The 21,214-nt window shown below is 59.4% G+C and overlaps 2 protein-coding genes across 11 annotated transcripts in view; both read left to right on the top strand.

Moving 5' to 3' along the window:
• The window catches only part of GPATCH8 (G-patch domain containing 8), a 56,636-nt gene extending 44,983 nt beyond the window's left edge, over window positions 1-11,653 (top strand). For 8 of the 10 annotated variants that reach the window (XM_032134066.1, XM_032134063.1, XM_032134062.1 and 5 more), the window contains 3 exons: window positions 3,725-3,774; window positions 5,209-5,339; window positions 5,724-11,653. In XM_032134066.1, coding sequence (XP_031989957.1) covers window positions 3,725-3,774; window positions 5,209-5,339; window positions 5,724-9,549 — 4,007 coding nt within the window. In that variant the 3' untranslated portion in view covers window positions 9,550-11,653. The remainder of the gene's footprint in view (window positions 1-3,724; window positions 3,775-5,208; window positions 5,340-5,723) is intronic. The other 2 variants (XM_032134069.1, XM_032134067.1) reach the window with 1 other exon arrangement.
• Window positions 11,654-13,011: 1,358 nt separating this feature from the next.
• On the top strand, window positions 13,012-21,088 carry ITGA2B (integrin subunit alpha 2b). Its single transcript, XM_032091714.1, has 30 exons — window positions 13,012-13,307; window positions 13,383-13,513; window positions 13,593-13,690; window positions 13,773-13,938; window positions 14,007-14,056; window positions 14,381-14,426; window positions 14,618-14,743; window positions 14,820-14,867; window positions 15,127-15,170; window positions 15,279-15,338; window positions 15,489-15,541; window positions 15,674-15,882; window positions 15,992-16,174; window positions 16,273-16,318; window positions 16,405-16,509; window positions 16,624-16,679; window positions 16,757-16,908; window positions 17,119-17,232; window positions 17,959-18,029; window positions 18,104-18,251; window positions 18,656-18,748; window positions 18,832-18,911; window positions 19,004-19,084; window positions 19,155-19,257; window positions 19,357-19,509; window positions 19,592-19,702; window positions 19,884-19,997; window positions 20,229-20,336; window positions 20,412-20,534; window positions 20,859-21,088. The coding sequence occupies exons 1-30, from the start codon at window positions 13,162-13,164 to the stop codon at window positions 20,964-20,966; spliced, it is 3,126 nt and encodes a 1,041-aa protein (XP_031947605.1). The 5' UTR covers window positions 13,012-13,161; the 3' UTR covers window positions 20,967-21,088.
• Window positions 21,089-21,214: the final 126 nt, after the last annotated feature.

The following is a 21,214-nucleotide window of genomic DNA, read 5'->3' on the forward strand; positions in this document are numbered from 1 at the left end:
GGGACTTTGGGCAAGGGCATGGAGTGATAAACAAAGGGGAATGGATTTAACTAAAAAGGGAGTAGGTTTGGATTAGAGATGATGAGGAAATTCTCCCCAGTGAGGGTGGGGAAGCCCTGGCACAGAGTGCCCAGAGCAGCTGGGGCTGCCCCTGGATCTCTGGCAGCGTCCCAGGCCAGGTTGGATGGGGCTTGGAGCACCCAGGACAGTGGGAGGTGTCCCTGCCATGGCAGGGGGTGGCATTGGGTGGGCTTTAAGGTCCCTTCCAACCCAACCCATTCTATATTTTTCTTAACCCAGCTAAGAAAAAATATTGATTCCTTCCAGGGAGGAAATTAAGATGAAATAAAACAGCATTTGCAAGCCATTTCCCCTCTGTTCTTTTCACTTCATTTATGAGCGTGCAAAGAATGTTGATGACCAAAGATAAGCCAGGCTTGTGTTCTCACTTCAATAAAACGATCGAGGTTGCCATCCTTTGAGCTTGTGTTTAATGGTGTCGTTCACTCCCAGAAGCTTTTGGGGCAAAGAATCGAGCAGACATCAAAAGTTCAAAAAGCCAGAAATCTGCTGGCTCAGAATGAAAAGTACATGATTATTATTTTATTTTATGTGGGTTGAAAGAGAGACATGAGAACAATGGCAGGGGAGGAGGGGGCTCTGATGTCATGGGAGCTGCCTCCTGTCTCGAGCCCCAGAGATGGATCTGCTCTGACCCATCCCAATATGAGGTTTGGCATGAAAGTCTCACATCTCCAGGTCTGGTGACACGGTGTGACAGTGCTTTTGTCTTGTGAGAACAACAGAGGCTCTTTCTGCTCTGCACTTCTGGGCAAAGAATGTCTCTCAATGGGCCTCAGTTCAGTGATGCTGTTTGGCTTTTTCACCTTAAACAGAGAAAATCCGTTTACTGCTGGTCCTGAGCCTGTAAAGCTCTGCAGCCCAGCTGGGTACTGGGGAGGTCTTAGCTGGTACCATCTCATCAGCAGAATCTGGTGTGTGCTGAGTTTTTTCATGGCCCCAAGGCTGCCAGAGCTCCAGGAGCATTTGGACAACACTCTCAGGCACAGGGTGAGATTGTTGGGGTGTCTGTGCAGGGCCAGGAGTTGGACTGGATGATCCTTGGGGGTTCCTTCCTACTTAGGACATTCCATGATGATCAGTGGTTTTCCTGTTGCATCAGCTCCTGATTCCCCCTCCTTGATTTCCCCACTTTGCTGTGCCTGGGATGGGCTCTCAGGAGCTTTTCAGCGGTGCTGTGGCGCAGCGGGTTTAAGGTGATTTGTGAGAATTGGAAGGTACTGGTGGTGGTTGCCACTTTGGCCCCTCCTGAGCCGTGCAGGACTGGGAAATAATCCAGCACTCCAGCCTCTTTGTGCTGGAGTCCAGAGGTAGCTGCAGATTTGATACCGCACCTGCTCTTTAGGAGCTCGACTTGCACTCCTGTGGAAATGTGGAGACGAGTTCAGAATTTTGGTAGAAACAAGGCTGGAAACTTAAAATACCATTCTTTGTTCCAAAGCTGAGGGGGGTGGTGGCTATTAATAAACCCCAGGAAGGCTGGAGGTAGCAAAGCACTGCCTACAGCATGTGGAAATCTGGAGAAATTTTATGTAAGTGCTGGTGATTTGTGTCACTGCTGGTCACTGCAGCGTGGCCCTTTTGGCAGCTGAAGTAATAAACCAGCAGAATATTCCTTGGCTTTATGGTCCCCGTGATCCTCCAGTCTGAAAAGACATTGCTGCTTAGATAAAGTGCTGCTTCCTCAGAAAACACACTGCCCATGGAGGAAAAAAATGCCCCTTAATTTTGAAATCCTGTGGTAGCATGAAGCATGTATTTGATTTCATACAGGTTTGGTGGCTCTAATCCTGTTGAAAAAATCATTGTCTTGCTAAGCACAGTGGGAAGAATTAAAAAGGGAGGGTTCACCCCAAAATTATGAGTTCCCAGGGCTCCTTTTAGAGGGGAGAAGCTCCCTGAGGATGGTTGAGTGGCTGTGTTAAATCCTTGCTGGAATTTCTCCGTGGTGCTGGGGAAAGGGCAGTTCCGTGCCCATCCAGCCTCGCTCACACCCACACATATGGTGCGGTCCAAAAAGTCATTTAGAGATTTTGGGGGATTAGAATAACAAACACTCTCCTCAGGATTAGATGGAAATTTCTTTAGTGTAAACTGAGCTTAAATATCTGTTTAGTTCAAATGATTTCCTGAGCAGGCTGAGACCTGGAGTGTGTGAGCAGCATCTCAGTGCTCCACATGCTCCCTTCACCCTGTGAACTTGTACTTCAGGCTTTGGATTGCTTCCTCCCAGTCAGGACTGGGGAGCAGGATGGGCATGGCTGTAGTGAACTGGTTATCCACTCTTTGAGGGGATGAATCACTGGATTCGGTGACATATTTGAAACAATAAGTGAGGGCAGAGTTAGAGGTTATTTTGAAAAGTTCTGGGTATTTTTCATTCCTGCAGCAGGTTGTTTTTACAGATGAACAGTGTGGGCTCCTGTTTTCCCCCCTTTCCCTACCCCAGGATGTATTTAGGGAAGATAATGCAGTCCAGCCAGGTCTCTTGCAGACTTTGAGTCGTTTCTGGTGAAAGGTGTGTTGGTTTAGGTCAGTCTAAGAAGCTGAGCCATGTTCTGTTCGGTATTTTACATTCCCGAGGAGCTGGCATGGTGCATTTGTGGAGCTTTTCTGTCCTGTACTTCCCCAGCAAGACCCTTTTTCCTCCTGACTCCTGTGTGACAAAAAGAAACTCAGCCTTGAGATCTCTTGGTCCTTTGTAAAACCGGACCAACTCTTCCCCAGTTTTGGAAGTACCAAATTCTCAGCAGTCTTGACACCAGGGCCAGTGGTTTGTCATCCTAAAGGGCCCGGGTTTGGGTGCAGCTGGGAGTTGCTCTGGTGCATATTCTGGACTTACAGTGCTTTGGGGTAGTTCATTTGCTTCACACCTCTAAATTGGAAGTGTTGAGAGTGGGAGGTTTGGGGGAACAGAGACACACAAAGGTCAGCGTTTAATAATGGGCGTTTAATTCTGTCTGCATTCAAATTGCCACGTAATGGAGGCAGGAGAGCTTGGGGGCAGCTGCATTGTTCCTAACAGCTCTGAGCCCAATTTGTGTCCCGGGGGTGATCAGGACCATGCCTGGGGGCGCAAGGGGCTCTGAGTGCACCAGTTGCACCTTCCTCTGGAGAGGAAAAGGTCACAGTTCACGTCTGGTGTAAATAGCTGGGTCATGCTTTTTTCCAAATGGATGAGTGATCTCGAGACTTGGCATCAGCCCCCATTAAATAGTTTTGTCAGCTGTTGGTGGCTGTAACTTCCTGGAGCATTTCAGACACGCTTTCGAAATCAGCATGAAAAAGCTGATAGCATTGCTCCATCCATCTATTTTATTTTCTTTCCTTCCTCTTGGAAAAAAATTGACTCTTCAACATTTAACATACACCACAAAACCCTTGAGCCCTTTACTTGTCCTGGTGAAAGTAGCTCTGCTGTTCCAGGTGGGATCATTGCTGTGTCCGTGCGTGTCTGTGTGTGTCCCCCTGCTCCAGCCCCCAGCTCGGTCCCGTGGCTCCGCTGGCTCCGCTCCCGCTCTGTAGAATAGCTGCCACACTCCCCCACAGCTCTCTAGTAATGCTTGCTTGGTTTTTTTTTTTCTCTCTTCCACTCTTGTTATATTTTTACTTTCTTTTTTTCTTTGTGATGTGACGTTTTCAGCTGATGTATTGAAAGCAAACCCTTCTAATTTGGGAGTCCAGATCACAAGAGTGAGTTTCTTTCTACTGGTGTCTGTACTTGTATCTTTTTTGTGTGTCCTCCCCTCTGATTTTGGTAACAATCAACCACATTTAGTAAATACAATTAGGTAAGAGAATCCTCTGTCTTGTCCAATCTCCCCCTTTTTCACAAAGCAATGTTCTCTTTACATTGGGCCAGCTTAATTCCTCTAATTTGAGCTTTGGGTTGGTTTCCAGATCCACTGTTTCTGTGTGTGGCAGTCTGACTGTGCTCCAGGAAAGAGGCAGAGTCAGCCAGCCAGAAGTATTTAGAATTCACCAGTGATTTGTACATCCTGTACAAGAATTGTTCCAAAGTGACTCCTGCTCTGAGTCCCATTAGTCTCTCAGGCCCTTCACGAAATGCCTGAAAAACATGAAACTTTTTCCAAAAGCTGAGTACAGGATGCGTTCTGGAACTGGGCCCTTTGAAAGGGTTTTGAATTGTGCACTAGAAAAGAACAATGAGTCCCTTTAGGATGGTGGAGGTCTGTCTTTGTTGCTTTCTGTTACTTAAACTTCTGTAGAGCACTCTAAAAAAATGTTGCGAATATCCACATATATTCCAAGGAAAACCAGCAGCCTCTTCTCCTAGTGCTCTGAGACAAGGACTTTCCAAAATGTTCTGAAGTCTTGGATGTTTATTTTCTATTAGAATTGGCTACCTAGACTTCATCAGTGATGTTAGGATGTTTGAAATTCCTTGGGTTCGGGTTTGCTCCCTCATGATAAGATTCTGGGGAACTTGGTGCTTCTGCCCCCCAAAGTATTCAACCCCAAGAGTCCCTCCTGCCTTTAGAGCAGTTTGTTTCTTAGAGACCCTCAGAACTACTATCAGGAAAACAAGTAACTGGTTGTGGTGTATGTTGTATTCTGGATTTGCTCATGAAATCATTTGCATGGGATTTTTGGCTCCTTCTCCAATGTAATGGTACATTGCTTTTGTCAGATGTCATTCCTGGGTACCTCTGGCTATCAACCGGCTAATCCCTCCTGTCCTTTGGCCCGTGCTCTTGACTCGTGTCATGCACTGTTTGTCAAGTACATCTGCACCCTGCAAGAGCAGCAAAGTAAACAATCCTTCTTCTTTTCCCCTTTTCCTTCCAGAATTTGCTTGTTGCTTCGAAATCAGCTTTGTTGTCCATGCAAAAGAAAATCGGTAATGTTGATTGGAAAGGGGTATACACAGAACTTGAAGTCATAGCCAAAAGTGACCACCAGTTGTCTTTTCCTTCAGCTGCTGGGAGGATGGCAATGTGCTCCATGGGGTTTGTTGAGCTAAGATGCTGTTGCTCCATCCTGGCTCAATAAATGTCCCTGGGGAGGGGCTTGACACCGCAGTTTCCAGTGCTACAGCAAAGAGCTGCTCTTGGATAAACCACAAACAGCTTTGATCTGATCCGTCCCTGCTTTCTTTTGCCTCAGAGGTTGAAAGATCTCAAGCAAAGGGAATTTGCTCGCAATGTCTCGTCGAGATCCCGGAAAGATGAGAGGAAGCAGGAGAAAGCCCTGCGGCGCCTACATGAGCTGGCTGAGCAGAGGAGGCAGCCTGAGTGGTGAGTCTGGGTGGTCCCCAGCACCCCTGGAGCCCAGGGGCTGCAGCCCTGGGCTGGGCTGGCATTCCTGCTCTGGGATACTGCACAGGTTTTGAGAGCAAAGCTTCACACTGGTGTTTGGGGCTCATCCTGTGGTTTTGGTAGGAGCAAATTCACTAAACCGATCATGCAGAGCATCCCCAAATTTCTTTATCCAGCAATACATTTTCTTCAGGAATTTAATATTATTAAAAACTTTGAGTGGCTGTATAATGATATTTTAATACATGTATCTGGGTACAAGAGCGCTTGAACTGTGTGAGATTGTCTCAGCTGAGGGCTGGATCCTCCTTCAGAGGGACAGGGACACCAGTCAGCTGTGTTCTCTCTCTCCCTGTTCCACAGTGCTCCTGGAAGTGGGCCCATGTTCAGGACCACCACGGTGGCTGTGGATGAGGAAGGTGGAGACGACGATGATTCTGCAGCCAACAGCGGCTCCTTCGTCCAGACGAGCTCCGGCCAGGCTACGGAGATGACCACGGACAGAGGCTTCCTGAACACTGGACAAGGCACTGTGATGCCAGGCCAGACGCCCGCCCAGGGGGCACAGGCCATCAGCTTCGGCATTAAGAGCTCTCTGGGAGCTCCCCTGCAGAAGATCGGGGTGTCCTTTTCCTTCGCCAAGAAGACCCCAGTGAAGCTGGAGACCATCGCTTCTGTTTTCAAGGACCACGGGGAGGAGTCCAATTCTGCAGATGGGGCAAAAGGTGATGAGAGGGGCTCCTCGGAGGCTGGCAGCCTGCAGAAATCCGGGGAGGGTGAAGGCACCAATAATTCTGATGGCAAGGCGGAGGACGATGACCAGCACGACAAGGACAGCGGGGCTCTGGCAAGCACCTTATCCAAACTGAAGAAGATGAGGCGAGAAGATGGACCAATGGCCGTGGAACCCGAATATTACCACTACATCCCCCCAGCCCACTGTAAAGTAAAGCCCAACTTTCAATTCCTGCTTTTCATGAAGGCTACTGAGCAAACAGAAGCTGAAAATGTGAACAGAAAAAACGCGCACGAAGTGAAAAAGGGGAGTTCCCCCAAACCCAAACCAGGCAAGCACACGGAAAAGGCTGCTGAGAGCACGGGGCAGCAGAAGGAGCAAAGTACTACTGAAAGTGCAGCTCAGCAGGGCAAAACGGAACGAAAAGACATCCCAGAGAATGAAAATACACAGGAGAGCAAACACCTTCCAGAGAGCAGCCCCCCTGAGCCAGACACTGCTAAAGAAGCTCCTCCTCCTGCCTTGGGCTGCAGAGATGGCTCTGAGGGACCAAAGCACCCCACAGGACCTTTTTTCCCTGTTCTGAGTAAGGATGAAAGCACGACGCTGCAGTGGCCTTCAGAGCTGCTTATCTTCACCAAAGCTGAGCCCTCTGTGTCCTACAGCTGCAACCCCCTGTACTTCGACTTCAAGCTCTCCCGGAACAAGGATGCAAAAGGGAAAGGGGCAGAGAAATCCAAGGATCCAGGGGGGCTTTGTAAAGACAACACTCAGAGCACAGAACCTGGTGAGGTGAGCAAAGCCAAGGAGGCTGAAAGTGTAGGGAACAGTTCTGCTCAAAAAATGGAGAACAAATCCCAGGGCAAGCAGGAGTCCGGTCTGGGAGGTGTCGGTAAGGGAGAGGGGGAGGACAGCAGTAAGAGCATAACAGGTAAGAGTAAATCTGGAAGGTCCCATAAACACAAAAAGAAAAAGAAGCACAAAAAGTCCAGCAGACACAAACGCAAACACAAGGAGGAAGCTGAGGAGAAGGCCCGGAAAGCTGAGCTGGGGGAAGAGAAACCCAAGAAACGGAAAAGGCACAGGCACAAAAAAGGTAAATCCTCCCTTTCAACAGAGTCAGACCGGGCACTGAAACCTGAACTCTCCGAAGACTGCAGCCATTTCCAGAAGAAAAAGCGATGCTCCCAGGAGTTCCAGAGAAAATCCCTGTCTGCTGAGGAGGGGAGCAGCAGTAAAAAAGAGGACGGAGGTAACTCCTGCCAAGAGCATGGCAGCAAAAAACACAAGGCTGAGCTTCAACAGGTGCCTGGTGTGAGGAGGCGCTGCCCGGCTCTGTCCCAGGCCCGGAGCGGCCGCCGGAGCCGGCAGAGCAGCGGCGACGACGACAGCGACGAGGGCTCCCCCGGCAAGCACTGCCGCCAGAAGTCCCCATCGCAGTACAGCGACGACTACGACTCGGGCAGCGAGCACTCGCGCAGCCGCTCCCGCTCAGGCCACAGGCACTCCTCGCACAGGTCCTACTCCAGCAGCTCGGACGCGTCCTCGGAGCACAGCCGCTACAGCCGCCGCAGGAGCTACTCGGAAGACAGCTACAGCGACTACAGCGACCGCTCCCGCTGCCACTCCAAGCGCTCCCAGGACTCGGAGGATGACTCCGACTACAACAGCTCAAACCACCGCTCGAAGCGGCGCAAATACTCCTCGTCGGAAGATGACTACAGCTCGAGCAGGAGCAGGTCCAGGAGCCGGAGCAGGAGCCGAACCCACCCTCGAGGCAGGTCGAGATCGAGGAGCCGGGGCAGGAGCCGCAGCAGCAGCTGCAGCCGCAGTCGCAGCAAGAGGAGGAGCCGCAGCGTGACGGGCCGGAGCTGGAAGCGCAGCCGCAGCTACAGCCGGGACCGCAGCCGCAGCACCCGCAGCCACTCGCAGAGGTCCCTGTCCCGGAAGGGCTCGCGGGGCCACGAGAGCCCCGAGGAGCGAAGGTCTGGCAGAAGGGACTTCATCAGGTCCAAGATCTACCGCTCCCAATCTCCCCACTATTTCCGGACAGGCCGAGGTGAAGGGTCACTGCTGAAGAAAGAGGATGGCAAAGGAGAGGATCTGAAAGGATCTGGCTCCCTCTCCCAGAACAGCAGCGGCTCTGGCATGGGGCGGGCCTCGGAAGGAGACTGCAGTCCTGAGGAGAGGAACTCCGTCACTGCAAAGCTGCTCCTGGAAAAGGTGCAGTCCAGGAAGGTTGAGAAGAAGCCCTGTGTCACTGATGAGATGCTGTCAGGGGCAAACAAGGTGGGCATAAAGCTCAAAGATCCTCCCCAGGGCTACTTTGGCCCCAAACTGCCTCCTTCCTTAGGCAACAAACCAGTTCTCCCTTTAATTGGGAAGCTGCCAACCATTCGGAAGCCAAATTCCAAAAGATACGAGGAGTCTGGCTTGGAGAGGGGCGAGGAGCAGGAGCTGTCGGATGCTGAGGATGGTTCCCAAGGCATGGAGGAGGGTCAGCTGGCTGGCCAGTCTCTCCTGGAAGATGTGGTGATGGTAATTCAGGACAAACCTCTGGATGAGCAGAAACGTGATGAAGCTGCCGTGGAGATGCCGTCCCTTCCCCTGGACGCGCCAGCGCTCCCCGAGTGCTTTGGCTCCGGAGACCTGGTCGTGCCACACAACTTCCTCTCGGATCCGAGCGATGGTGACGGGCCGGAGCCTATGGACGGGGGCAACCAGCCAGTCCCAGTGGAAACCAGTATGATGCCCTTAGTTCCAGATGTTGAGCACTTTCCTGGCTACGTGCCTCAGAGTGGGGAGCCGAGCATGGAAGGGGATCGGGAAGGGGCAGAAGATTCCTCTCTAGCCCCGCTGGAGAGCCAGCCCATCACCTTCACCCCCGAGGAGATGGAGAAGTACAGCAAGCTGCAGCAGGCAGCCCAGCAGCACATCCAGCAGCAGCTGCTGGCCAAGCAAGTCAAGGCCTTCCCCGCCTCAGCCGCCCTGGCGCCGGCCGCACCCGCGCTCCAGCCCATCCACATCCAGCAGCCGGCGGCGGCGTCAGCCACGTCCATCACGACGGTGCAGCACGCCATCCTGCAGCACCACGCTGCTGCCGCCGCCGCCGCCATCGGCATCCACCCCCACCCGCACCCGCAGCCCCTCGCTCAGGTCCACCACATCCCCCAGCCACACCTGACACCCATTTCCTTGTCCCACCTGACCCACTCGATTATTCCGGGGCACCCCGCCACGTTCCTGGCCAGCCATCCCATCCACATCATTCCGGCGTCCGCCATCCACCCGGGCCCCTTCACCTTCCACCCGGTCCCTCACGCTCTCTACCCGACCCTCCTGGCTCCCAGGCCTGCGGCAGCTGCTGCTGCCACAGCCCTGCACCTCCACCCCCTGCTGCACCCCATTTTCTCAGGACAGGACTTGCAGCATCCACCCAGCCATGGCACATGAAGGACAAAATGAAGGAACCTCGGAGGAAGGAGAATATTTGGTGTTTTGGGAAGGGGTTGGAGTCGAGCCAGTGGGCAGGTGAGGCCTGAGCACTTCCTTTCACTCTTGAGCAGCCAAAGAAGCCGAGGCTCGAGGGCTGGGCTGTTGGCTGTATCCACGCCCAGGGATGTCTCGCTCTGACGCCTCCGTGCACGCAGCAGCACCGCTCCAGAAGAACCATTTCACCTTTGGAACAGCGAGACACTTGGAAAAGCTTTTTTCCCCTGGATTCTTACACTTGGTCATCTTCCTTCTGCCACCTTGTATATGATAAATGAAGTTTCATACACACTAATAGGTTCTCTAAAAATCCTTTTAATGAGGTCATCTAATTAAGATAGCATGATTGAATCCGGCTTGTAATCGGCGATGGAACATCGGGAGCTGTCGGCTGTGGAGGGGCTGGAGGCCTCAGTTTTCAGGCATTGCAGGAGGTTCCTTGGCCCCCGTCACTGCACACGTGGGTTTTTCTTGGTGAGAGCAGCAAAGGTGGAAGTAAGATCTTGGTGTAAAGAGGAGGAGGAGCTCTGTGTGTGTGCCCAGAGCTCCCATCCTTCTCCATCCTGCATCCGCGTTCTCCCGTGCCAGGACATGCCTGGATATCCCAGACTGGAGAGGTGTTCTCTGGGTAGGGGTTGGGATTCCAGTCTGGGCTTTGACCAGTCTTCTCCTGAAAGGGGGAAAAACTCACTCTGAATTCCATCTTCTGTGGTGTTGGGAAAGAAGCACTGGGATGGGAGAGAGGAGGAAAATCCTGTTAGGAATTGAAGCAATACAGAGGACAGGGGAGTGTGGCCGGGGTGTAAAGCGTGTTCTTTCCTCTGTAACACTGATGGTTTCCTTATTAATTTATAGGATTTTTTTTTTTATGTAAAGAATTGCACTGAACTCTGTAAACAAAGATGCTGCTTTTTGTAGCTCCTATCAAAGGTTACATTTGTAGTATATCGCAATAATATTTTTTACAGCCAGTTCTTAGTGGTACCTGTTCTGGTGGCTTCTGTGTAAATATGTTTGCTGTAGGTGACCCAAGACACTTGTAAAGGTTCAATTTATAGTTTCAGCTAGATGCAGAACAACTAAGCATGTATATTTTATCAAGCTCATGTATTTTTGAAGTTTTTATGTACTATAAAATGTAAAAACAAAAAAAAAATTCCTCATTTAGAATTTTGCAGAAGAAAAAAACCCAACAGGTGAGACTTGGGCAAGGTGAAGGGTGTGGGGGTAGCAGTGACTCTGCAGGTAATGCTGCGTTCCTCCCTGCCATAGGAATGGGCACTGGAGCAGCCTGGGGAGCAGCAGGAATTCGGGCTGCTCCCAGAGTACACATTGCCCTTTTTACCCGTTTTTCCTTTCCTTTTCCTCCCCTTTGGAGGAGGCTGGTGCAGGGGGAGCCTTGGGACTGTTCCCATCCCACACACAGGGTCACCCCGAGTTACTCCATAAGGGATTTCCCTGTTCTCCCAGCATGGCCCCGGCTGCAGGTGGCGCTGCCCGTGGGAGCTGCCCCCTCCCAGCGCAGGGGCTGAGCTGCTGCTGTCCCCTCTCACCGGGCACTGTGGCTGTCACAGCCCTTGGGGCACCACCGCTGGAGGGAGGGATTTCAGAGCAGTGGGGGGACATGGTGACATCCGTGTCCCTTTCCTTGTCCCCTTCCCCATCCTCATCTTCCCTGTCCCCTCCTGGAGCACAGCATGAGACCAGGCAGAGTCAAAGGCTCAAAACCCCCTGAGCTCCCTCACTGTGTAAACGAGAAATTGGAGCAGGTCAGAGTGACAGCAGTCACAAAAAAGGGACTCAATTTCCTGTAAATACCGAACAATTCAGTGTTACTGTCAGAGCTGAGCTTCGTAGGGCTCCGTGTCCCAGCCCTGTCACGCTGTGGGCAGGGATTGTTTTTGGACTTCAGGATAGCGCTAAAATAATTAACCTGTCATTACTTAACGAGCATAAACAGACTGTATTTAACTTTGTCACATAAGATATATATATAAATATATATATATGCTGTAAAATGAGGGGAAAAAACCTTTCTAATAAACCAATGATTTGTGGAAAAAAATGGGATGGTTTGTGGTGGTGTGGAGTTGCTGTGTAGAGCACCAGCCCCTCCTTTGCTAACCAAAGGCCCTGGTTTGGTTACAGTGAAAAAATCCAAACCCCTGCATGCCAGCAGGGTCGTCGGGGTCCAGGGTGCCACCTGCCCTTCCCTGGCGGTAGCCCTGGAAGGAGGTTGCTGATGAGGGATGGTGCGGAAGTGCTGAAAGAAACAGGAAATTAAGTAATTGGATAGAAGAAAGAATTCGAACTGCCCTGAAGGGGTCTGGTGTGGGCTCCAGCTGGGTTCAGATGCTGCTGCCAGCCGGGGATGAGACCTCCCAAGGAGGAGCAGCTGTCCCTGAGTCCGGTGTCCTCCTCTCCCGGGGCACAGAGCTGATCCGGGCTCAGCTGAACCCTTCCCACCCCGCGTAGCTCTGCCACGGCTTTGGACAAATCCCACTCTCTTCCAACTGCAGCTGCTCCAGGGTGGCCGAGAGGCTCCAGCTGCTCCGAAGGGCTGGAGCAGCCCCGGCTCTGGGGGCTGTGTCCCCCATCAGGGGCCAAGGTGCCGCTTGGCTCTGCGGGGACCCCCCTGTGCCCCTCGAGACCCCCCGACTCCCCTGTCCTGCTTCCCACCTGCAACTTCAGAGATGGAGAGGAGGAAAGCTGCTTTTCACACGGGCTGGCTCCCGGGGAGATGCTCCGGGGCCTCTCCCGGCCCCCGGCTCTGGGTTGGCACGAGGAGCTGCCCGAGAGTCCTTAATTAATAGAGTTTAAATTAATTCCGCAGGGGCGTTCGGGGGCTGCCGGCGCTGTCCGGGCAGGGCTGAGCCCCCGCGGCTGCCGCAGGCCTGGCTTGGCTGCGGGGCCCCGGCTGTTCCGCGGGGACAGGGACACGCCTCGCTCATTTGGCTGTGGGCTGTCCCTACCGTGCCCCTCGTCCCTTGCCAGAGCCCTGCACAGCGCTGGTGCTGCCGGCCCCCCTCTCCCCTGGCAGGGTTTTGGGGTGTCCCTGCCCCGGGGAAGGGGACACAGTGTGGGGGTGATGCCCAGCGCTGGCGGGCTCGGTGCTGTCAGCTCCATCCGGCTGCGGAGGGGATATCGAGGGCGATAGAGGGGCCCTGTGCCCTGCTGTCCTCCCCCCTCCTCGCCGCATTTCCGCTGGTAGGGACTGCCCGCACCCCGAAATAGCCACCCCAAGATGGACATCCCAAAATAGCCACCCTAAGACCGGCACCCCGCGGCGGGCTGGGTGCGGCCCCGGCGGGCGGTAGGCTCAGGCTGCTGTGGCCGTGTCCCCAGCCTGTCACCGTGTCTTCCGGTGGCACTGCCACCTCCTGTCCCCCGCCCTGCTCCCATCCATCTCCCCCGCACCTCTCTGGCTCCCTGCAGGAGCGGATGTGCCTCCGGGGGGGTCCTTCCTGTGTTCCCCGTTCCCGCTGGCCCCGTCCCCAGCTGCGTCCCCCGAGATAAGCCAGGGACGCCCCGGGACGGGCTGTGCCGGGGCTGTGGCCACATTTTGGGGCGACGATGGGGCTGCTGCGGGTGCTGCTGCTCCTCGGGGGGCTGCGCCTGCCCCCCACCCTGGGGCTTCTCCAGGACCCCCCCACCACCTTCGATGGACCCCCCGGCAGCTATTTCGGCTTCGCCCTGGATTTCCACACGAGCGGGGGAAGGTAGAGAGGCACCGGGGTGTCGAGGTCGGGCACGGCACCCGCCCCCCGACCCTGACACCCGCTCTGCCTCCCCAGGCCCACCGTGGCGGTGGGGGCCCCCCGTGCCAACACCTCCCAGCCCGGAGTGGCTCAGCCCGGCGCCGTCTTCCTCTGCTCCTGGCCCCCCAACAAGTCCCCCTGCCACCCCCTCCCCATCGACACTACGGGTGAGTGGGCGCCGTGGGGCGGGGGGTGGGCGCCGGGGGGGTGCCAGCTCCGCACATTCCCCTTCTCCCGCTCCCCCAGGGGACGAGATCGAGAGCCAGGGCACCTTGAAGCTCCACACCTACAAGTCGCACCAGTGGCTGGGAGCGTCCGTCACCAGCTGGGACGGGAAACTGGTGGTGAGTGCATCCGGGGGGGGGATGTGGGCAGCCTTGGGTGGCGGCGGGGTGGGCACCCAGCCTGTCCCACCGCCGTGCCCAGGTCTGTGCCCCGCTGCAGCACTGGAACGCGATGGAGGGACAGCACGAGGCGTTCCGCACCCCGACGGGCGCCTGCTTCGTGCACAGCCCGGGGCAGCGGCGCGCGGTGTGGTACTCGCCCTGCCGCGACCGGACCATGGCCGGCACCTACCGCCAGACGAACTACGGTGAGCGGGGATCGGGGGCGGGGGGTGCCCCAAGCCGGCGTCGGTCTGACCCTGCCCTGTGCCCTCAGTGCACGACAAGCGCTACTGCGAGATCGGCTTCAGCGCCGCTGTCACCCCGGTGAGAAGGGGACCTGAGGGGCTCGGGGGACTTGGGCGACTCGGGAACCTTGGGGGGGGTCAGGGGGCTGCGTGGCCGGGGTGCCCCCCGGGATGCCCATGGGGTGCTGATAGAGATGCAGAGGGTGTGGCCAGGATGGTACCTGGGTGTAACGGTGGGGGACGTTGGGGTGGGGATGCTGAGATGGGGGATGCTGGAGTGGGAATTCCAGGAGGAGAGATCCTAGGAGTGGGGGGGATGCTTGGGTGGGGGATACTTGGGTGAGGATGCCTGGGGGAGATGCCAGGGTGCCCCGGGGTGATGCTGAGCCAGCTCCTCCCTCAGGACGGGACGCTGGTGCTGGGTGCCCCCGGCGGGTACTACTTCTCGGGTGAGTCCTTCCCGCCGGCGTTGCCACCCCGGCTGGTGTTCCCGGGCTGCTCCCTTTGAGTGGGCACGGCGGGAGGAGGGCACCCCGGATGGGGTACCCCGTAAGTGCCACCCGCAGTGGCACTGGCAGCCCAGGGCGCGTGGCAGCGGGTGCCCCGGCAGTGCCGGTGCTCCCCCCGCGGTGTCCCCCAGGGCTCGTATACTCGGTGGAGCTGGACAAGATCCTCAGGCGCTTCCTCGGCACGTCCCTGCTGTGGCCGGGGAGCCCCGGGCGCCCCACGGCGCCGATGTCCAGCGACTACGAGGACGGGTACCGGGGTGAGCAGGGGGCACGGGCACCCTGCCCCACTGCCAGCTCCTGCTCCCGGGGTCACCAGTGCCCATCTCCCTGCAGGGTACTCGGTGGCTGTGGGCGAGTTTGATGGCAACCCCAAAACCAAAGGTAGGGCTGGGGGGTGCAGGGGACAGGGGTTGGTGGGCCTGGGGCATTCCCAGGGCTCCAGAGTGACCCTGCTTCCCTTCCCGAGGGGGCTGCACAGAGGTTGTGCCAGGACAGGGGTCCCATCCATCTCTGTGCCCTCATGCCCCCATGTCGCACCAGGGGTATCCCTGTGCCCACCCCAGTGCCGGGGGTGTCCCCGTGCTCCCCTCAATGTCCCAGTGTGGGGGGGGGGGGCACTCAGGGCTCTCATCCCTCGCAGAGTACGTGGTGGGGGTCCCCAACAAGAGCAACACGAGGGGTGAGGTGAGTGCTGCGGAGTGCCCGGTGCCGGTGCCTGGCCGAGGGGACACCAGGGGACGCCACCATGTGTCACCCCGGGCTGGGGCTGGCGTCTGACACTGCCCTGGGCAGGTGGAGATCTTCTCTGCGGGGGACACTCTGCGCTGGCTGCGAGGCATCGCCAGCCAGCAGGTACCCCTGCCCTGTGCCACCCCCAGCACCCCCGGTGCTCCACAGCACTCCTGTCCCCCATCCCAGCACCCCCTTGCTCCCCCAGCCCCCCCGACCTGGGGGGGGACCCTGGCACCCCCCGGTGGCACCCTCTGCCCGGACCCTTTCCAGGTGGCTTCGTACTTCGGGCACACGGTGGCAGTGGCCGATGTCGATGGGGACGGGTGAGAGTAGGGACAGTCGTCCCCCCCCCTCCACGGGGACACCCAGGGGTGCTGCCGCGTGCCTGGCACACCGCTGGGTGCCCCCGGCCCCCAAATCTGGGGACCCTCACCCTGACCCCGCGCCGGGCACAGGCGGGACGACCTGCTGGTGGGTGCCCCCCTGTACATGGCCCGGCGCCCCGATGGGCAGCGCAGTGAACTGGGGCGCCTCTACCTCTACCTGGGGCGGGGACAGCAGCCCCTCGCTGGGCCCCCCCAGACCCTGACGGGCACCCACCCCTACGGCCGCTTCGCCGCCGCCATCGCCAGCCTCGGGGACCTGGACAAGGACGGCTTCGGCGGTAACACCGCGGCGGGGTGGGGCGGGGGCCGTGCCACCCCCGGTGCCGCGCCCTGGGGAAACTGAGGCAGAACAGCCTGGGCGGGCGCTCACGTCCCTTCTGTCCCCAGACGTGGCCGTGGGTGCCCCGCAGGGGGGTGACAGTGGCAGCGGGCAGGTCTTCATCTTCCGCGGGCAGAGCGAGGGGCTGGCTCCGGTGCCCACGCAGCGCCTCAACAGCCCCTTCCCCGGCCCCGCCGCCTTCGGCTTCGCCCTGCGTGGTGCCACCGACCTGGACGGCAACGGCTACGCGGGTACAGCCCTGGCACGACACCGCCCTGCCACCGCCCTGCCACCGCCCTGCCACCCCGGTGTCACCACCCCGGCGCCGACCCTCCGCTTGTCCCCGCAGATCTGCTCGTGGGGGCTTACGGGGCGGCCAAGGTGGCCGTGTACCAGTGAGTGCCCGTCCCTGCGGTGGCCCGGGTCCTGCTGGGTCCCCTGCTGGGTCCCCTGGCACCTCAGCAATATCCCCGTGCCCCAGGGGACTACCTGTGGTGGTGGTCCAGACCCAGCTGAGTGTCCCCGACGGGCTGAACCCTGAGGTCCTTGACTGTGTCCTGCCCGGCTCCAGTGTCCGTGTCAGCTGGTGAGGGGGCACTGCCGCGGGAACACTATGGGGACCCCACTGTGGGGACCATGGGGACCCCACCGTGGGGATGGGACAGGTCCCTGAGCACCTGTTGGTGTTGTCCACCCGCAGCTTCCACGTGGTGTTTTGTGTCAGCGTGACGGGCCAGCGCATCCCTCAGAGCATCGGTGAGTGCCAGTGTCACCCGGGGGGCACACGGGCACTGCGGGGGTGTCACCAGTGTCACCCTCCCATTCCCCACCAGACCTGGAGGCCGAGCTGCAGCTGGACCGGCTGAAGCCCCGGTCGTCGCGCAGGGTCCTGCTGCTGCAGGGACACCAATCGTCCTGGCAGGAACAGCTGGTGGTGGCACCGGGGACACCCCCTGTGTGCAGCAACCTCACCGCCTACCTGCGGGTACGGGCACAGCGACAGCGCGGCAGAGGGTGGGGGACAGGAAAGGGGATGTGGCATCCCCAGCCAGGATGGGGACAGGGATTGGGGATAACGGTGTCCCCGTGTCCCAGAAGGGTGGGTAACAGGGATGGGGACAGTGATGGGTGGGGGCCCTAGGGTGGGGTGGGCACGGGATGCCCTCCAGAGTGCTCTGCCCACGGATGTCCCCAGGACAAGGCCGAGTTCAAGGACAAGCTGAGCCCGGTGGCCCTGAGCGTGGCCCTGACGCTGCCCAGAGAGGCCCCGGGGCTGGTGCTCTACGGGGACACCCTGGTGCAGGCACAGGTAGGGGGGACGTGGCTGTGGGGGGACGTCACCATGGTGACACGGGGTGGGCTCATCCCCACGCCTGGGCCAGGGCACGTGTGGGTACCCCCAGCCCGGGTGTGCTCAGCTCCGGGGTTCCCAGCCTGTACCAGTGTCCCCAACATCCCCCTGGGACATTGCCCCTGTCCCCCCCACTGTCCCCAGTTTCCACCGGGATGTGGCTCCTACCCCCCCACTGTCCCTCATTCCCCCTGGAATGTGCCCCCCCACTGTCCCTGCCACTCCCTGGCATATCCCTCCTGTTCTGCCCTCTGTGCTCACCCTGCAGTCCCCAATCTGCAGTCCCCTGGGATATCCCTTCTGTACCCAGCACTGTCCCCATTCCCACCCCGAGAATGTCCCCTCTGCCATCCCCAATCCCTCCCCAGGATCTCCCCCTGCTGTCCCTGCTCCCTCCTTGGTGTGTCCCCAGTCGTCCCCTGGATGTCCCCTCTGCTGTCCCCATTCTTCCCTCCCGGAGACGTCACCTCCCTCCGCTCCACCATCCCCAGTCTCTCCCTGAAACGTCCCCTCTCTACCCTGTCCTGTCCCAAATCTTCCCTCTGGGATGTCCCCTCTGGTCCCCCGACCAACCCAATCCCTCCCCAGGATGTCCCCCCGTGTCCCCTGCTGTCCCCAATGACTCCCCCTCCCGCACCTCACCCTGGATGGGGAATTCCCTGTCCCCTCCCTGTCCCCTCCCAGACCCACATCATCCTGGAGGACTGTGGCGATGACAACCTCTGTGTCCCCGACCTCCACCTGGCCGCTGACACGTGAGCACCGCGGGGGGAGTGAGGGAGTGCTCGGTGTCCCCTCGGGGTGCTGAGCCCTGTCCCCATGTCCCCAGCCCCAGCCAACGCCTGCTGATCGGGGCGGAGGCCGCGCTCTCCCTGCGCGCCAACGCCACCAACGCGGGCGAAGGCGCCTTCGAGGCTGAGCTGAGGGTGCAGCTGCCTCCCGGCACCCACTACCAGGCTGCCCGCAGCACCATCCCGGTGGGTGTCGAGTGGGGGGTAAGGGGGGTGATGGGGGGAGGGAGGGGTCATGTCCTGTCCTTGGTAGCCATCACCGTTTTTGGGGGTGCCCAGTGGCGATGGGTGCTGGGGGATGCCCAGCACAGGGGGTGACCCACATCGGGAGGCTTACACTGTATCCTCCATCTCCATCATCTTCCATGGCTGCGCCTGGTGGGGATGGGTGCCCAGGGACCCTGGGCTGGGGGGCTCATGTCCTGCCCTTGGTGGCCATCACCCTCCATGGCGTGCCCACTGGTGATGGGCGTTCAGGGGTGTCTGGAGTGTGGGGCTCAAGCCCTGCCCTCAGCTCGTGCAGGTCCCCAGGGTGGTTGGCTCATGGGGGGGTCCATGATGTGTCCCTGTCCCATGTCCCCACCCCACAGGGGCAGGAGAAGCTCAGCTGCAACCCCAAGAAGGAGAATGGGACTCGTGTGGTACTCTGTGAGTTGGGCAACCCCATGAAAGCGGGAGCCCAGGTAAGGAGACAGGGGGTCCCTGCTGTGCCCGTCACCCATTGGGGCTGGTCACCCACCTGCCCCTCTCCTGTGCTGTCCCCCAGATCACCGTGGACTTGGAGCTGAGCGTGTCCGGGCTGGAGGACATGGGGGACGCCATCACCTTCCACCTCCAGCTGCGGAGGTGACGCCCTGCTGTCCCCCTGCCCCCCACCCACTGCTGGGACACGGTGCCCAAACTCAGAGTCCATCCCTCATGTCTCTGTGTCCCCACAGCAAGAACAGCCCCAGCCCCAGCAACGCGTCGGTGACGGTGACAGTGCCCGTGGAGGCAGAGGCAGAGATGGAGCTGCGAGGGTGAGGGTCTGGGGGGACATGGGGACAATGGGGGGGACAGAGCGGGACACTGACCCTCCTCTCCCACCAGCACCTCCCTGCCTGCCACCACGGTGCTGCCCACGAGCTGGCACCGGGTGGAGGGCAGTCGGCGGCTCGAGGACCACGGCATCAAGGTGGAGCACGTCTATGAGGTGGGACACTGCACCCGCGGGTGCTCAGGGGATGTCCCCCTCTGTCCCCTCCCCGGCGTCACCCCCTGCGCTGGGCATCACCCCACCGTCCTCCTGCAGCTCCACAACAAAGGTCCCGGCACCGTCAGCGGGGTCACCCTGAGCCTCGCCGTCCCCCACCAGCTGGGCGACCACGTCCTGCTCTACCTGCTGGAGCTGGGCACCGAGGGGGGCATGAACTGCTCCCACCACCCCGCCCTCAACCCCGCCCAGGTAGGGGCTGCGGGGCCGCTGCCCACCCGCGGGCGCTGGGGCGAGTCAGGGCAGTGGGTGCCACCTCTGTGTCCCCTTCCAGCTGGAGATCCCCCGCCCGACCGCCGCAGCGCCCGGGAACGGCACCCACCAGCGGGAGCGCCGGGAGGCGGAGCCGCCCCCGGGAGCCGGCCTGGGGGACCTCGTCCGTGTGGTGAGCGGGTGACCCCGGGGAGCTGCGGGCTGTGATGGGTGCGGGGCTGGGGGGTGCCAGGGCGGGGGACCGCATCCCTTGGGTGACCCTGGGGACTGCAGCCCATGGTGGGTACAGGGCTGGGAGTGTCCCCGGGGCTGGGGGCCCCCCAGCACCCCCAGCACCCACCGCTGTCCCTCAGGACTGTGACAATGCCACGTGCGTGGACATCACCTGCCACGTGCCCAGCCTGGGCAAGGACCAGCGGGCACTGGTCAGCGTCCACGCCCTGCTCTGGATGGACACCCTGCAGCAGGTACTGTCCCCTCCTGGGGGCAGAGGGGTTGGGGTGGCACTGTGGCCACAGGGCATCCCTGCCATGGCCCTTCCTGCATGGTGGTCCCCAGAGAGCACCCTGGGGATACCATGTGTGGGGTCATGGGTGCCCTGTTAGCTGCCAGCACCCCTGACGCCAGGTTCCCATGTGTCCCCATGTGTTCCCATGTGTCCCCATGTGTCCCTCGTGTGTCACCTCGTCCGTCCCTAGCGGGAGCACCTCCTGACGCAGTTCTGCATCCAGTCACAAGCATGGTTCAACACCTCGGCCATGCCCTACCGCGTCCAGCCCCGGGTCCTGCCCACTGGCAAGGCCGAGGTAGGGCTGGCGTGGGTGTGGGGACACAGGGACAGGCCGTGGTGGCAGTGGTGTCACCCACCTGTCCCTCTGCAGACCGACACCCACGTGGTGCGTGCCAGCCCCGGGGGCGAGGGCCCTGTGCCAGTGTGGTGGGTGGTGCTGGGGGTCCTGGCCGGGCTCCTGCTCCTCACCCTCCTCGTCCTCCTCATGTGGAAGGTGAGTGGGCCCAGGGGGACACTGGGGACGCTGGTGACATCCACCATGGTTGTGGGGCCTCACCGACACCAGAGGGACCATGAAACACGGGACATAGTGCTGGGGGCGGGGGATGTGGGGCAGGATGGGGGGACAGCAGCACAGGTGATGCCGTGAGGTCCCAGGCGGGTGACACCGTGGGGTCCCCAGAGGCTGGTGCCAGGGGGTCCCTCAGGAGCTGTCATGGGGTCCCTGTGGCATCTCTGGGGGGCTGATGCTGTGGGATCCCCGGGGTTGGTGCCGCGGGGTTCCCCGGGGTCCGACTGTCACCGTGTCCCCTTCCAGACGGGTTTCTTCAAGAGGACGCGCCCGCCCACCGAGGGGGACACGCAGGAGCCCGTCCAGGCCCAGGAGCCGGGGGACGCCCAGGAGCCGGGGGATGCCCAGGACTAGCGGTGTCCCCGGGGTCCCCCTGTGCCCCACCCCCGCGCAGCCCCCCCGAGTGCCCGTGGGACCCCAGCCCCCCTCTGCTCCCCCCGGACAATAAATCCCCGCCTGGCCCTCGGGTGCTGCCCATGGCGATGTGGTTGTGCCCCCCCGGACCCGCACCGGGGGGGTCCCGCAGGGGACACGGCGCAGCAGGGGGGCAGGGAGGCTTTTGGGGACCCCCGTGTGCCCTTGTGGGGTGCCCCGGGAGGGCG

Source organism: Corvus moneduloides, chromosome 26 (assembly GCF_009650955.1).
Source record: "Corvus moneduloides isolate bCorMon1 chromosome 26, bCorMon1.pri, whole genome shotgun sequence".
NCBI classification, from domain to species: domain Eukaryota; kingdom Metazoa; phylum Chordata; class Aves; order Passeriformes; family Corvidae; genus Corvus; species Corvus moneduloides.

What these genes read in the sequence shown, in the direction of transcription:
- ITGA2B (XM_032091714.1), top strand. Translation starts at nt 13,162, where the DNA reads ATGGGGCTGCTGCGGGTGCTGCTGCTCCTCGGGGGGCTGCGCCTGCCC. An exon ending in CGGCGGGTACTACTTCTCGG is followed by an intron (nt 14,427 to 14,617) that starts GTGAGTCCTTCC and finishes GGTGTCCCCCAG; the next exon opens with GGCTCGTATACTCGGTGGAG. An exon ending in GGATGGACACCCTGCAGCAG is followed by an intron (nt 19,998 to 20,228) that starts GTACTGTCCCCT and finishes GTCCGTCCCTAG; the next exon opens with CGGGAGCACCTCCTGACGCA.